The sequence below is a fragment of the Neolamprologus brichardi genome, chromosome 17 (genome assembly GCF_056152115.1).
Source record: "Neolamprologus brichardi isolate AB-2024 chromosome 17, ASM5615211v1, whole genome shotgun sequence".
Classification (NCBI taxonomy): Eukaryota; Metazoa; Chordata; class Actinopteri; order Cichliformes; family Cichlidae; genus Neolamprologus; species Neolamprologus brichardi.
Window position 1 is genome coordinate 34782626 of NC_142120.1, and position 16214 is coordinate 34798839.

The 16214-nt window shown below is 40.7% G+C and overlaps 1 protein-coding gene across 1 annotated transcript in view; it reads left to right on the top strand.

The window, feature by feature from the left end:
- Nucleotides 1–15728, top strand: part of camk1da (calcium/calmodulin-dependent protein kinase 1Da) — an 84371-nt gene extending 68643 nt beyond the window's left edge. The window contains exons 7-11 of the mRNA XM_087830372.1: nt 4479–4591; nt 5152–5230; nt 5368–5455; nt 5982–6243; nt 8123–15728. Of these exons, the coding sequence (XP_087686498.1) occupies nt 4479–4591; nt 5152–5230; nt 5368–5455; nt 5982–6243; nt 8123–8247 (667 nt within the window). The 3' untranslated portion in view covers nt 8248–15728. The remainder of the gene's footprint in view (nt 1–4478; nt 4592–5151; nt 5231–5367; nt 5456–5981; nt 6244–8122) is intronic.
- The last annotated feature ends 486 nt before the right edge of the window (nt 15729–16214 follow it).

Below are 16214 nucleotides of genomic sequence, written 5' to 3' on the forward strand. Positions count from 1 at the left end.
ATGTTGCCTCTGCATCTTCATTTATGTTTAACACCTGAGGAGCGATCAGAGAGCTCACAGTGGTTGAGAGGAAAGCAGGCGCAAACAAACTCACGTGACTCTCTCACGCTGACTTTCTCCCGTTTTACGCTGTACGTTGTGGTGGGTATGACAGCACAGTAGAAATGACTGTGCGTGTGTATGTCCGTGTGTTGCTGTGTGCGTGCAGGGTAAAAGAAAGAGCAACTCCCTGCTGGCAATTAGCACAATTAGCGTTGGGATTCAGACCTTGTTAGGTTTTAACTGCTGCTCAGGTGGAAAGATCACATCAGGTAATCAACCATGATAATCAGCCAGGATCCCGAGTGCAAGTGTATTTGTGTGTGTGTGTGTGTGTGTGTGTTCGATGGAGTGGAGGGTCAGCCGAGTAACATGACAAGTGAGTCTTTAAGCAAATGAGAAAGCAAAAAAACAAAGCAGAAAGCCCTTTTCCCCTCACGGCAGGCAGAGTCCTCCTTCCTCTCTGCCCGGTGCGTTTCCCTTTTATTCTTTCTTTCCGGTGTGTATTGATGGAGAACGGCATTTTAATGAGTTTTTATGAAAATCTCCTGGTGCATCCAGAACCTCGGTAATGAGGTGTTTTGGGCTGAGCGGCAGCTCTGCTGTTGCTCCGCTTTGTGTCGTTATGGAAAATCAAACTTGGACTTAAGTTCATTTGTGCTCATCAGCACCAAGAACCAGTAATCTCATGTTAATGCGATTAAGGCGATACAGCCAACTACCACTGCTACTACGCAGTCACAGTAACACACTGCTCTGAGTTCAAGTTCAGATGTGACAACAATACTGCGACACCACCTACTATTAATTCAAGTTTGCAAGTTTAGCAGAGTAACTGGAGTACTTATATCTTGACTGCAAATTGTTCTTTGTTACCAGCAGTGTTGGGAAGGTTACTTTTAAAATGTATTCCATTACAGAATACAGATTACATGCCCCAAAATGTATTCTGTAACGTATTCCGTTACGTTACTCAATGAGAGTAACGTATTCTGAATACTTTGGATTACTTAATATATTATCATGCTGTTTACAACTACATGAATGTACTATTGCTGTGATTTATTACTGTTACTGAAGGTCCGAACCGCAGTAAAGGGACCTCTGGCTAATACGTTGGGTTCTGTGTCGGGCTCATAGCCGAAAAATAGCTTTACTTTGTTGTCTGGGTCAACTTTGCTAGCAGAGACAGAGAGAGGCGTTGAAAGGCTGCTCCAACGGAACTTATTGTTTTTGGAGGAAAACACGAACACGGTGTACAGTCGAGTCTTAATAGCTTACTTACAACTGGGCTCGTCAGGCTCTCTTCTTGGCTGCAGTGGTTATTATTATATTTACATGCTTCCAGCTCCCGTTTCTGCTCGATGACAGCTCGTACTTTTCCTTTTTCTCCCTCCCTCGCTCACAGACACATAACGTGTATGGCAGTCCATTCTCCCTGCAGCACGGACTACACTGCCTATGATGCTACATTCTTTAGAGCTATACCTGTAGCATTCTGCCTGTTAGCTTAGCACAACAACAACAACAGGCGCTCTCTCACCCAGGAAACACAGAGAGAGAGCGTCACCCTGTAACCATGGCAACCTTAACGCTGCCACCTGGAACAACAGAACGTAGCTGTCAAACAAAACCCAAACAGTCCTGACCCGCCACAATATGAAACAGGGAAGTACCGCCGTGTAATCCATTTATTTCAACAAAGTAACTGTATTCTAAATACCACCTTTTTAAACGGTAACTGTAACGGAATACAGTTACTCATATTTTGTATTTTAAATACGTAACGGCGGTACATGTATTCCGTTACTCCCCAACACTGGTTACCAGTGTTAAAGCGACCACTGCAAGCCACAACCTGCCTTCACAGATGCATTCTGAAGTGCGGACATTCCTCCTTTTAGATAGTACCTCGGATTTCCTACAGCCAGACTCATAGTCACGATAGTAATCTTTTACTAAGTTTTCAATAGGATGTATATTTGCTATCTTCACCACATATTTGATCCAAACAAACCAGGGATGCATCACCATGACAAACAGAAAAACAGAGCTTTAAAAGAATTGAAGCGATTTAGCCTACACTATGATCTTTTTCTAAACCTAACCCAGCACTTCACAAAGTTGTTTTTAGCACCAAAGCCTAAACAGGAATTTCGTTTCGATCTGATAATGTATTTCAAAAAGTGTGGTACACAACTGAGGCAAGCTAGCTTGTCATTTATAAAGCAGCCTTCGGGAATAGTTCTCCAGGCTTCCTGAAGGACATTCAAAGCTCTTCTTTGGATGTTTTCTGCCTTTTGTTCTGTTCTCTGTTGAGACGATCCCTCACTGCTTCAGTAATGTTGAGATCTGGGCTCTTGTAGGCCACTGTGTGTTTTTCTCTTCAGGTCTGCATTGGCAGTGGGTTTGGGATCATTGGCATACTAAACAATGAAGCCACTGCCAATCAGACTCTGACTTTTCTGTGTTCATAATTTCATCAGTTGTCACAACAACACTGGCTGAAATCCTCCCCGGAACCACGACAGAACCGTGTTTGCAGATGTCAGTAGACACTCACTGTTGTACATATTGATGATGATTTGAACTTAAAATTTCAAACTCCTATTCATCAGTCCATAAGATCTGTTACCACAGATTTTTAGTCTAGTCTTGTGTAATTTGGTATACCAAAGCCTGGCTATCAAAGGCTTTTTATAGCACCCTTCCACTGAGATTATTTCTGAAGAATCTTCAGTGAACAGCAGATGATCACCTGCTGTGGCTAGGTTTTTTTAAGCCTGCCACATCTTCTTTTGTCCCCCTCTTTTTCAGTTCCCTTGGATTTTTTTCATGCTGCGATATACCAGGTTTTCAGCTAAATAGCTGTTTGAGAATCACCTTGTTAGTGCAACAATACAGGTTTATACCTGCCGTTGTCTTTGGTATTCTTCATAGATTCATCTGGGAACAAGTGATGTGTTTGTGCAGCAGGCTGCTAGTAACAAAGTGCATAAAGATACAATTTAAAATGGGCTCTTTGCCAGTTTGTTGTCTGCGTAGAAACAACACTGGTTCATCCCTTGGGTTATGTGCTTTATTATGCTTCAGTGATTCAGAGGTCAGCATTAAGTGACTTAACAAAAAAAAAGAATCCTCTGAAAATCATTGGATACAACAACTGAACTGAAAATGGGTGAAAAAACAGCCAGTGTAGAAAGGAAAGTTTTGATTTTTTTAAATTACAAGAACGTCTGGTTTCTTGGAAGCAAAATACAGAAAAATGAAGGGTGGGTGGATTTTAAGTCAAATTGTGGTCTCTGCCATGAGTAGCAAAATCCTTACAATCTCTAAATAAGGAGTTTTTTACCTTTTAAAAATTAAATATATTCATTTCATATTCAGGGATCGTGAAAAGAGAAAAAGAAAACCTGTCAAATTCATTGTCTAGAAACACAAATCTGCCTGTGGCACTACACTGTTGCCTACATGTGAGGCATTTAGGGGACATATGTAAATTGTAGCTACAAAGATTAATCTGGGTTACAGTATTCCCTTACAGACACAGATCTAGTCTGTCTCTTACATACACATGTGTTTGCATTTAACACTAAGGCTACGTTCACACTGCAGGTCTTAATGATCAAATCTGATTTTTTTGTGTGCTCGTTCACACTACAAATAAAATGCGACAGCAAATGCGCTCTAGTGTGAACGCTCAAAGCGGCCGCATGCGCAAAAGAAGACGTCACACACAACGCGCTCTGTTTAGACCCAGAGCAAACTATATTGTTTGACTGATGACCTTTAATATAAAGACTTTACGTTTCCCAATTTTGCTTTAAGTTATTTTGTTATTTACATAATAATGTAAATAACCTATTAATGATCCTTATTGCTGTTTTAGAGGAGCGGTGCTTCAAAGGATAGTTGCAGATTTCTGTCAGAATCTGCAGATTATACAGTACAAATAAAATCTTCACGTTTCTCCAACGTTGTCTTCCCAGCAGTTTCACCGGATGGCCAGGAAGCGTTCACGATGTCTTCTCGGGCGCTTCTCTGGCGCTGATAATTGGCGTCTGTCTTGTGTCAGTGACGTAAAAGACAGATTTAATGCGACTTGACCGTTCAAACAGCAGTCGCTTTCTGAAACATCGGATATGTATCGGATTCAGGACCACATACGAAAGTGACCCAGATCGGATTTGAAAATATCGGATTTGTGCCGTTCACACTGTCATAGCATGATCGGATATGGGTCGCATAGGGTCAAAAAAATCGTATTTGATGCGCTTTCGCCTGCAGTGTGAACGTAGCCTAAGTGTCCTAAGCAAGGCAGTCATATCAAAAGGGTGACAATGAGTAAAGGGACTGTGTAGTAATCAGTGAAATCATTTATTAATGAAAATAAGTGACTGTTAAAGATTAGACCAAAAGAATAAATATCTCGTCTGCAGGTTGTGTGGATATCCTCCATTCTACGACGAAAACGACTCCAAGCTGTTCGAGCAGATCCTGAAAGCTGACTATGAGTTTGATGCACCATACTGGGATGACATATCAGACTCAGGTGAGGCCTCCTCTTCCTCCTCCTTCCTCCACCATCTGTCCTTCCGCCTCCTCGGTCCATCATGTGGCACATATGGCCCACACACCACCTTTCCAGCATAGTCGCTGATTTAATCTGTTAATGTGAGAGTAAGTGTGTGCGATGTGTGGTTTCATCCATTACCAGCACAGTTACGCGCATAGACTGGAAGTAAAACCAGCGTTCTATTGGCTGGAAGTCTATTTCAGTCACCAGTCTATTGTGTTAGTGAGGATAAAATCGCATTTATGGACTGTCAAGAAAAGCTTTGTGTTTTCAGAAGTGTCAAATAGAAATCACTCCTGCACATTGCTAGTAATATAGAATTAACAGAGGTCAACTTGGCTGATACAGTAAAAACCAGATGGTACACACAGCCCAAGTTCTCAGTAGAAACCAAACAGTGCATTACTCAGTGCAACATCTGACATCTGAAAACATCTTTCCCTGATCAGAATGTCAAAGATTTTCAGTGTCGCAAAATGTTTTGTGAGCGAGTTTTAACGTAGTAAAAAACAATGTTTGGTTTGTTTTTCTCCCAGCCAAGGATTTCATCAGCAGACTGATGGAAAAAGACCCAGCCAAGCGTTTCACTTGTGAACAGGCGCTCAGACACCCCTGGTGAGAAACACACAAGCACACACAAACACACACACACAACAGCACCACAAAAATCCATCAAATCAATATTGATATTGATGTACATTCAGAAGTATTGACTAAGAAATTGTGTTTTTGTGTCGTTATATATATCTCAGGATCGCTGGGGATACGGCTCTCTGCAAGAACATCCATGAGTCAGTCAGCCGGCAGATCAGAAAGAACTTTGCCAAGAGCAAATGGAGGGTAAATTTTGTTTACTGCAGTTTATTCTCTGTGGTTTTGGCTCTACTGCAATAGACTACATTACCCTATTACAGCTCCTCAGCCAACTGTTTTTAGAAGGTGAATCACTCAGCAATAAAAACCTGGCTTGTCTCGTGGGTAAGATCTACCTCTCAACAGCTATTTACCCCTAAAGAAGTCAGAAGAAATAAGAACAAACTTCAGATTTCAAACAATTCCCATGTTCCACAAATGAAAATGATTTACTAGGTCATTTTAACACAATATATTTTACCATAACATTACCTGGTTATTGAATTCTGCTGTCATAATAAAGTATGGCTCAAGAGTTTATGGTCTCAGTCATTAGTTTGAACTGTTTAAATACGGCTAGATGTTAATTTTTTAAACAATAGTTCCCATTAGTGTACAGAAGGATGATAAAGCAGGGTATACTTTAGTGCAGACCTAAGTTGTGATGGCTCAGCGTGCATTGTCCCAAGGTTTCGTGATCAGATTTTTCCTTTTGTTTCTATGCTCTTCACAGCAAGCGTTCAATGCCACTGCCGTGGTTCGGCACATGAGGCGGCTGCAGCTTGGCAGCAGCATGGGGAGCAGCATCGATGCGTCCAACCCACCGACTAGGCCGAGTCAGACGCAGAAGTCAGCCCAAAGCCAGAGCCAGGCGGGCCAGAACCAGCCGGCTCAAAGCCAAAATACCGGCCAGACGGCGCAGAGCCAGAGCACCAGCGCTGTCGCCAGCAAGATCTCTTCCATCGATAACAACATAGCAGCTCCCCACAAGGAATGTGAGTATGATTCAGTGGTGTCAGTGGCATCAGAAAGTTAAGAGAACATATGTGAGCTATTCATAGGAGTATGTAACAGTGAATGAGCAATAGTGTGGGAGCGCAGCCTTGCAGTGCCTTGGATTTGGGACATTGTGAATTCCAGAAAAAGTGCATTTACCTGATTATACTGAATAGGTGTTCCACTTCTTTGGTTTAACAAACTCCTGGGTTGCTTTGGCTGTATGTTTGGGGTCACTGACCTTCTGTATTATGAAACACTGCCCAATCAATTTGAGCATGAGTATGTCACTGAACACCTCAGAATTCATTCGTCTACTTCTGTCCTGTGTCACATCATCAATAAACACTATTGTCTCAGTGTCACTGGCAGCCATGCACGCCCAAACCATCACAATGGTTCTGCTTTGTAGATGATGTGGTATGCTTTGGATCATGAGCTGTTCCACGCCTTGTTCATACTTTTTTCTTGTCCAGATATATATGGACCTAACTGTATTTCTATAAAATACTGCTTTTCATTATAAAAGTCAAATGTGCTGTTTGAAAATATAAACAGCAAGATTTCTGGGGTAGCCCTGACAATGGAGAGGAAATGATGTTAATGTAAGTACGGTACAGATTTATGTCTGTGAAGGTTCTCAGTCATCCAGGTCATCGTAGTCAAAGGAGCTTGCAAAGAAAAGTGTCTGGACTTCTTTAAGTTACTTGAAGACGTTTCACCTTCATCCAAGAAGCTTCTTCAGTTCTAAGGTCAAATGGTGGAGAGTCCCAGATATAAACCTAGTGGGAGTGTCCCCCCACAGAGGGACAAAAGGACCCACCTCCACAGGACAAGACTCAGCAGTCCATCTGCATCTTAAGGATAAAGGACACTCTTTCAAGGATGCCAATGTTCACATTTTGGACCGAGAGGACAGATGGTTTGAAAGAGGAGTGAAAGAAGCATCTATGTCCACTGTGAGCGACCATCTTTGAACAGAGGCGGTGGTTTACGACACCAACTCTCTGCCATCTATAATCCAGTTTTGAGATCCCTCCCCAGACGCCTTAACGCCCACTCACATCCTGGGCCATCTGACCTCAGGAATTCGCATGATAAGGTGGGGCCAGGCTTCACAATGAGCTCACCTGAAACCCTGGCTGATTGGGACCCACACCCAGTTCCACACCTTGGCTCAGGCGATTAGAGGATCATCAGGGGGTCCTTTTGTCCCTCTGTGGGGGGACACTCCCACGGGGTTTAAATCTGGGACTCTCCACCATTTGACCTTAGAACTGAAGAAGCTTCTCGGATGAGAGGTGAAACGTCTTCAAGTAACTTAAAGAATTCCAGACGCTTTTCTTTGCAAGCTCCTTTGGGTACAGATTTACACTTAATACCTCATCTTAAAGATGGAGCAGTGCGGATTATTGGTGTAGCTCTAGTTACATCTTTGAGATAGACACACTCCTGCTTTCACAATGACAGAAAAAAGAGAGACACGTACAAGGTAAGAACCTCATAAATGGATTGGATTTTAGTGCAAGAGAAATGAACAGTGGTAAACCTTGTTCAGCGAAGATTGAGTTAGTAGACGGCAGGGCTTGTAATACAATTCTGAACAATAAAATTTACACTAAATTACATGAGCTAAGGGCCAGAACAGCGTTACATTTATTACCTACGTTATTTTGTATTTTTCCTCAACATATTTAGCTGTACAGTGCAAAAGGTGTTTCATGTCTTCACTTCTTTATCAAAGTGAAACTAATTTTATCTTAGTGATCCAGTCACTAGTGAGAAATGCACGCCTGTGGTTTTCTACTTCTTTTGGAAATCAAGGAGGGATTTCAGTGTCACCAGCAGCTGATGCAGCTTCTCATTCCCTTCTTTCAGGTGTCACTGCACCAGTCACACCCTGCAGCCTGGCATCTGCAGCCTCTTCTCCTGCCACGGGGACGGAGCTGAACCGGCCACACCCATCTGCGGTCCCCGCCCCGGTTCTCACGGAAACCAAGTGACGCCAGGTCCCGCGGGGAACAAGCTGGGAGGCCACGGCGCTGTGAAGCAGGGAGAGCGGGAAAGAAAAAGAGATCGAGGACGACCTGTGAGGAAGATGATCGCCCTCTTCTTTGTCCCTCCCTCTCTTCGCTTTACTGCCTCTGCGATAGGCCCCCCAGCCAGTACCCCGCCCTGCTCGTGGGAGAGCAGAGGACTTTACCGCCACCCCACCGATTCAAGCCACCATTGTCATACTGCACACCCACCAGGATGTCAGCGTAAAACTCGTCCTGCCACAGCCACAGCACACCCACGGTCTCACACTGGGGATGTTCACACAGTTGGCTTTGATCATTACCTGATAAAAGGGTGTCCACTGCTCCACGTGTGAGCTGCAGTTGGTGGTTCACGGTGGAGCTGCTGGTGTCATACAAGTTCAACCTTCCCATTCAATCTGATCTTTCCCGCATCAATTTATTTAGTTTTTTTTTCCGACTTAGGTTTGACTGTTGGCAAACGGATTGTTTTACTTTTATTAACTGCTGTTAAATTTAAAGACGCTATGTGTAACAAACATATCATTGTCAAATTGATATTGCTACCTTGGCATAATTAGTGTAACCAAATGAGACAATACCCAAGATGAACCACATGTAGTTCCTCTTTATTAATAGCTGTTGTTGTGTTAGGATCTAAATTAGAACCCAATCCCCATCATCGCCAGATGCAAATCTCACTTCCTGTTAATCAAACACATCTCCCTGCCAATCTGACCTGGTAATTGTGGAACACAGAAAACAGACGGTCATTGTTTTTTTTAAACACAAATGATGCAGATGTAGCAAATTCATGTTGACAGTGGTTTATCCGTGTAAAAATGCCACACATAGCACCTTTAAGACATTTGTGTGTCCTTATGGGCTTGGTTGTCTGTTTGTTTGTTCGTGCTTTAAGAAGTGCTTTAAAAGTACCATATGACTGTTGAGATGTGGAAACATGAGTAAGCGCTTTATCTATTTTGCACAGAAAGGATCAGACATAGATTAGCTGCCATTCACATGTGTTTATCAGAGAGAGTAGAGATTGTAAACCTTTATTGATTGGATGTCAGAGCATTATACAACTTGTTTATTGTCTGAAAGATTCTGATTTGTTTATTATTTTCTTACTTTATTAAACTTTTATAATAATTGCCCTTTAAGGGACACACATAATTGTTATTATGAAACATGGAATAAGTTTAGGATAGAATTAGAACACATAGAGATAAGTATTTACTGGAAAACACGTCCAGGTAAAAAAGTCAGAAACTAAAGATGGATTGTCATTAGACTTCCCAAGGAGCTACAGGCAGCGCAGCATAGTTACTAAAGGCCTGGTGGGTCCTCAGAGACACAATCCAGGATGGAGAAGCTGTAGCCTGCCGTCGTTCTTTATGTCTCTACCGAAGCCATGATCTCACCTTCTTTATTTGTCAAGCTGCACCCAGTCCAGAAGTGCTCAGGGAAAACTGCAGCTGCACTGTGCGCTGGTGAACACCAGTTTCCTGATTTAGTCTTTTTATTTTTGGGGTTTGTCACAGTCCGGCTGCTCCAACCAGCATTGCAGTCAATGATCCAGGCTTCAGGACGTTAGCTGTGTCCTTACTGTAGTGTTGTGTTGGTGCATGACTTCAGCATTGATAATTTAGACCTGGACTACTATTGACCATATACAAACGTGGGCTCACTGCAGGCAACAGCAGGGCATCGATGCTTACTTTTGAAGCTTTTTTTCAAAAAACGTCACGAAATGTAATTAAAGACTGAAAGCAGCGATTCACCAACCATTTAAACTTTTTGACGCTGGCTGATACCTGCAGCACTTTTCAAAGAAGTTGGGACAGGGGCATATTTCCTGATCACCACTTATTTCAATTGTTTTGAAAAACCTGGAGGCCGATTGCTGTAGTTTTAAAAGAAAAAATGTTTATCCCACTATTCTTTGATATTGGATTTCAGCTGCTCTGCAATGTTTCTGATAGCTTTCAGAAGCATTTCTGAACACATGCAGTGATTTCCATTAAAGAAAAGCAGCAGCAGTAAGTTGCAACTAACCTGTCCTATGGTGGCTTAATTCCAGTTGATGATCTCTATGGACGGTTTATGCTTGTCAGTGTAGCCCTAAAACATGTGCAAGTGTCCCCAGGTTAGGCTTTACCACCTTTTAAGAGGTTACAGGGCTGTACTGATGTCACTGGTGATGCGTGCAACACCCAAGTCCAGGTTTTTTAGGCATTAATCTACTTTTCCAGTCGTTATTTCTGCCCCAACTCTTTCAAACTTTTTGCTGTTTTCAAATATATAATGAGAATAATGTGTTTTATCTAAACATAATAACATTTCTCACTATCGTTACTTCATGTTTTCTTTATGCTATTTTCAATTCAGTGCGGAGGCTAGGACATGGTAAATCAATGCATTCTCTTCGTTATTTACATTCTACATGTTGTCCCAACTTTTTTGGAAACAGGGCTCTAAATAAATGCACAGATCCACGACTCAGTCAGTATTTTTGACTACTAACCCGACTTTTGTTTTCTTCACTTAATGGAACTCTTGAACATGGCTAATGGCCTTTCCTGTCCCAGAAAGCAGAGCTGTACAATGTAGGGTGCTCACTCACACATATCAGATTGTCATGTCTTTATTCGATGCAATTTTACCGATCCCTTTATTGAATTGTAGCCAAAGACTATTGCTTGGTAATGAAGACAATTTGGTTCATTCTGCAGTGCTTGACAAATTAGAACAAAACTAGCCAGATTTGAAGTTGTTCAAGATGGAAACTAAGGGCTTAATTATAGCTGCAAAATAACCTAAAGAGAACGTTTTGTGACCTTTTATCTTTTCAAAATCTGTTGCCATTTACATTATTGTTATTGCCTGAATTGTCTTGCTAAAAAACTGCAAAGTGTTCATAGTGCTTCTCTCGATATGTGGCAGTATGAGGTGGGTGTGAGGCCACAAAATGACAGTAAATCTACACTCACCGAAGTTTTCTGGAATTCATTTTTGGTTCACTGCACAGTTCTGTGTGTTAGACTCCATCTACCATCTAGATTATCATCTCTTTTGCCCTCACTGAAAGAATAAGGAGTAAGGTTTCTAAAGTATTTCTGCATTTTTCCTATCGTCAGCTAATGACAAAGTCACACTAGGGTAAAAGTGGCTGAAGATTGCAGCATGTCCAAAATTACTGTGGCGATGTAGAACGATATTATAATCTTGCTTCCTTTGAAATGGTTGCTTCGAACACTGGGACCAGTCTGCAACCACTCGCAGTCAGCTGCCCCCTTCAAAGCAACTTTGGTGTGTTAGGAAGGCAATAAAATGGCAATAAGACCAAGTCAGTCTGCTATCAGTTTGTGATGGAATGGAAACAAGTTGGTAATTACATGCTGTCTGTTTGTGATAACACTCATTAACTTTGATAAATTGGTTAAAATTGCTAATTTGTTGCCATCTTCATACACAGAAATTCATCAGAACTTTGAAACAGACTCAGAAATGACTCTATAAGTAATGACTTAGTTGCTGCATGATGGCAATTTATTCCAATTTATTGGCAACCTTGCATTTATAATGGAATATAACCAGACTACAACCAGTTGGCGACCAGTTGAGACGAGTCCTCTTGCAGATGAGTTGCACTCACTAGCACACACTGACTGAGATTGATTGCAGTGTGTTGGCAATTTGTCTGTTTTTAAAGTGTGTTAATTTACACACCAATTATTTCTAAATTCTGCCATTCAGAGTCTGTGTTTGGAGACAGGTTGCCTTCTTCACTAAAAGCAGAAAACTTGAAAATGCAAGTTCCAGGTCATCATCCTATTTTTTTCTAGCATAGACTAAGCCATAATCCCACAAAAAGTCCAAAACCAGCATTGTGTTTAATGGATCTTACCTAGTTTACAAAGTTCTTGCCCCATCTGAAGCTCTGACCCCAGAGTCCTTCCTTCTGTTGGTTCTTCAAAAATAAGATGTGGGTCCAAGTATGTGAGTGTGATGAAGCAAAATTTCCAGCCTAATCCAGCAGTGTGTCTAAGGTGATGTGTTTCTAATAGGTTTCCGCCAAAACATTATGCACAAAAAATGCCTGTTTTTGTAGGTGCGGTCGTTATTGGCTTTGCTTGAAGGTTGTTCAGGGGAAGAAAAATGTCATTTATAATCTTTTGAAGGATGACAACATAGAAATCCATCAGCTATAATACACAATGTAAAGTCGCAGAAAGACCATAAACTACTGGTTAGGTATTTTAGGTTAAGTTCAGTTAGTCACATTATGGGATGTGGGCCCACCCCATATTGGAGAAATAAAAAGTCAGTATATCTTTAGCTTTTCATTCTGTCTGTGGCAGTGGGATATTTGACATTTTAAATACCCTTTTAATGGATAGAAGACTGCAAAAACCACTAATCATGCTGCAGTTGTTGTTTATAAAACTACAGTCTCCGCAGAATGTACTGTTTTTCAAGCACTATAGGATAAATTGTAAAACTTGCATAATATATGGTGACACTACTGATGCAGAGCAGATACTTCTCGGTGTCATGAAGACTATTCATTGGCTGAAAACACTTCTGTTACTTTATGCAGAATGCTGTAGCAACCAAGCAAGTCTGAAGTTCGATGAGTATGAATATTTAAGGCAGCGTGGGTCAGGGCAGTCAAAAAAGAAACAAACTTCTAATGTTTGAACTGCTGCACACATGCCTGCGCACAGATAGTTGAGATTTCTGAAGGTTTGCATTTATTCCGACACATTTTCCTGAGAGGAAACTAATCCGACTCTGGCGTCAATGTATACCGAAGGGAACTTTCTACCGTGTAAGGGCTTTATTCCAATGACCACCTTAATCTTATTCTTCACTGTTATCGCGTCTATTTACCCATTGATTGCTATGCATTTTTTAAAAACATTTGAAGTGTGTTGTCAATGTTTTTTATTTCTGGAAAGCATGATCAGGAAACAAAGGAAAACATCAGCAGCTCTATTTAAATCTATTCAAGACCATTTCACTCATTTACCTATTATTATTAAATTTGAATGAGCTACATTAGGGATTTATAAGGTTGTTCAAAGAGGTTAATGAATTAGGAATACCGTTCATTAAATGTGAAGTCGTACACTTTAGCTTGGACGTGCGGGCTTCTGAATGTGCTGTGAGGCAGGCAGAGGGTTCAGGTTCATGCTCCTCTGTGGTTTTATGTCTGCTGTTTTTGTTTGCTACAGAGAGAGAGAACATAAACGTAATCCAAATGAGTCTTTCCATGTTAAAGATGCTACTGTAAATAGATTGTGAATACTGATGATCATTTTCAAGGTAATATTTACGAATGTTTTGCTGTACAGGCATGTCTGAGTGAGTGAATGAATGAGTGAGTTTGCAAGGGAAGTTGATTGTATCCTCTATGGAATGTTTTAATGTAAAAAAAAAAAATGTAACAAAAAAAAAAGCAGCTTCAAGTCTCCTTTACTTCCCGACTTAGCTTTCAGAAACTGTCTGGCAGCACGCGACTGCTATCAGCAGAGCTGCACAGCGCAGTTTAATGCCATCAGTGTTCCACCATCACTTCAGTGTCAGTCCAACTAAAAAGGTGAAATCATCGTTTACTGAACTCAGGCTTACGTTTTTGTTTTTTTGCCATTCTAAAGGGAGAAATCCAAAGCTGTGACCGACTCAGAAACACACTGTTACGGACGTTCGCTCTCTCCACTTTAAACTCACCATCCTTTGACTTTTCTTTCTTTCTTTTTTTATGGAAAAAAAAACTGCACCTTCATGAAAAAACACAAGCATGTTGAAAAAAAGTGCTTCAAGATTTCAACTTTACCATGAGTGTTTGCATAATCTTATATGCCCTTGTATGATGTTCGTATCTCTGTATTATGTGAAGACGTACACAGGTTGAGATGACCGGGTCCACAAGAGCCAAGCAGAGTATTTGTTCTAACTGGCAAAATTTACCCCTGGAATTACTTACTATTATTATCACTATTATTATTTGCTGGATTAACTATGTTTATTACTATGAAAGTTGCTTTAATTCTGCTAATTAGAATGACTGTGTTGTCATGTGACTGGAAGAAAATGCATTTATATTGCCCTTTTTTCAGGTTTTTATTATGCAAATTGAAAATACACTAAATAGTGGTTGTGTCACTGAATTTATACTTAAAGCTGGTTTTAGTTGTATGGAAGTGAAATGTATTCAGAAGATGAGCAAGATGACTTAAAATCTCAAAAAGAGCCTTTCATTGCTTGAAAACTAGATTTTATGGAAGCAGTAGTTGGTCATAAGCTGAGTTTCATCTAGTTTTTTTGTTTAGGTTTAAAATTTGCAGTGCGTTGTGGGGCAAGTAGTTTCTAATAGATGTCGTCAAAAGCATGCCAGCTGACCTTTTTTAACAAGCGGAAGTGTTTGGTGTGTAAGAAGTTTCTGAAAAATCAATGACGAAAATTAATAGTAAATTTAGGAATTAGGGATTACTATTAAGCTCTGTTCAAGAAAAGTGCAAGTGGATGCATTTGCACTTATGTGCAATTGTGTTTGGGTATAGAGTTCTCATCTAAGGCATCTAAAAACTGAATCAAAAGTGCAAATATAAAGAACTTTTAGTTTCATGATTTTAAAATGTACTATGTTAGCTTACCATATGTGCGTTAGCTTTTTATTTAGTTTGGCTAAGTTGATAACGTATATTGTGTAGCTAAATTCTCTGATACTTTCCTTACTTATTTGTATGTCATAAATGCAAAGGCTAGAGAGTTTAAAATATATATATAGCTACTGACTGTGTGTTGTATGTAGACTAATTAGCGGGGGTGGTTTTACCTAGCTAAAGTCTATACAATTGTTCAGTAGTAGTAGCATTTTGTTGAAACTTGCAAGGAACTACAAGCATGTATTTGAATTGTTACCAACTATTTCAGTGTCCTCTTAGACTGAAAAAGTTGTTAGACTTTGTTAGCATTAGTAAATGCATTAGCTAGCTTTGGTTTAGCTGATGCTAAAAACACTTCACCACCTCTAACCTGAACAGCTAACTGACCTGAGAGAATCTCTCTCGCCAAGATTTCTTTGTAGGACTAAAACTCTACACATGCTGCTCTTTGGCCCCTGGTGTCTCCCTGTAGGTGTCCTTGTCCAGAGCCTGCTAATTTAGCTGGCTGTATTTACTCTCTGCATGTGACCACAACAAACTCTCATCCTGTGCACTGTCGTTACGTCGACGATGCTCTCACCTATCGGAGCGGCCACTGCCTGCCGCACTTAAATGTGGTGTGATAATGATGATTTCGATGATGATGATTTTCTGTTGATGGGGCTTGTATATCAGATGCCTTTGACAATCATGTGCACATATCAGAGTTACCATAACAACACAGGCCAGAGCGACTGATTGTGTTTTGTTTGTCTTTTCTCCTGGAATAAATCCTGAATGATCGTAAAATGACTCTCTACTCTCATTTACTCTTTTTCTCTGTCTGTTTGTGTGCATACTCGACAAAATAAGACTGACTTATTAGCACTACACAATGTCAGAATAACAACTACATTCCTGCAAATGTAAACACTTTCGACTGTGTGTTATCTCTCAATATTTAAACACTCACATACTCAAGAATCCATGAATCTGGAACTAGAGCAAACACTCTTTAATACAGTCTGACTGCATTTAATGTATATGCTGCACAGCAGATGGCTTACACACAGAGGACAGATCTTGCAAACACTAAAGGCACACCTTGCCTTTCAACAGATGTAACTGTCCAGCATAAAAGTGAACACTCTACTTGAACACGTTCTCCTTTGGTTTACACTCCAGTTATCACTACTTATTGGATGTCCTCATGTGTCATTGCAACTAAGGGTTCAATAAAAGTGCAGAAAAAACTTTGGAAATACAACATATCACTCTGTATTTTTGTAGTAGTGA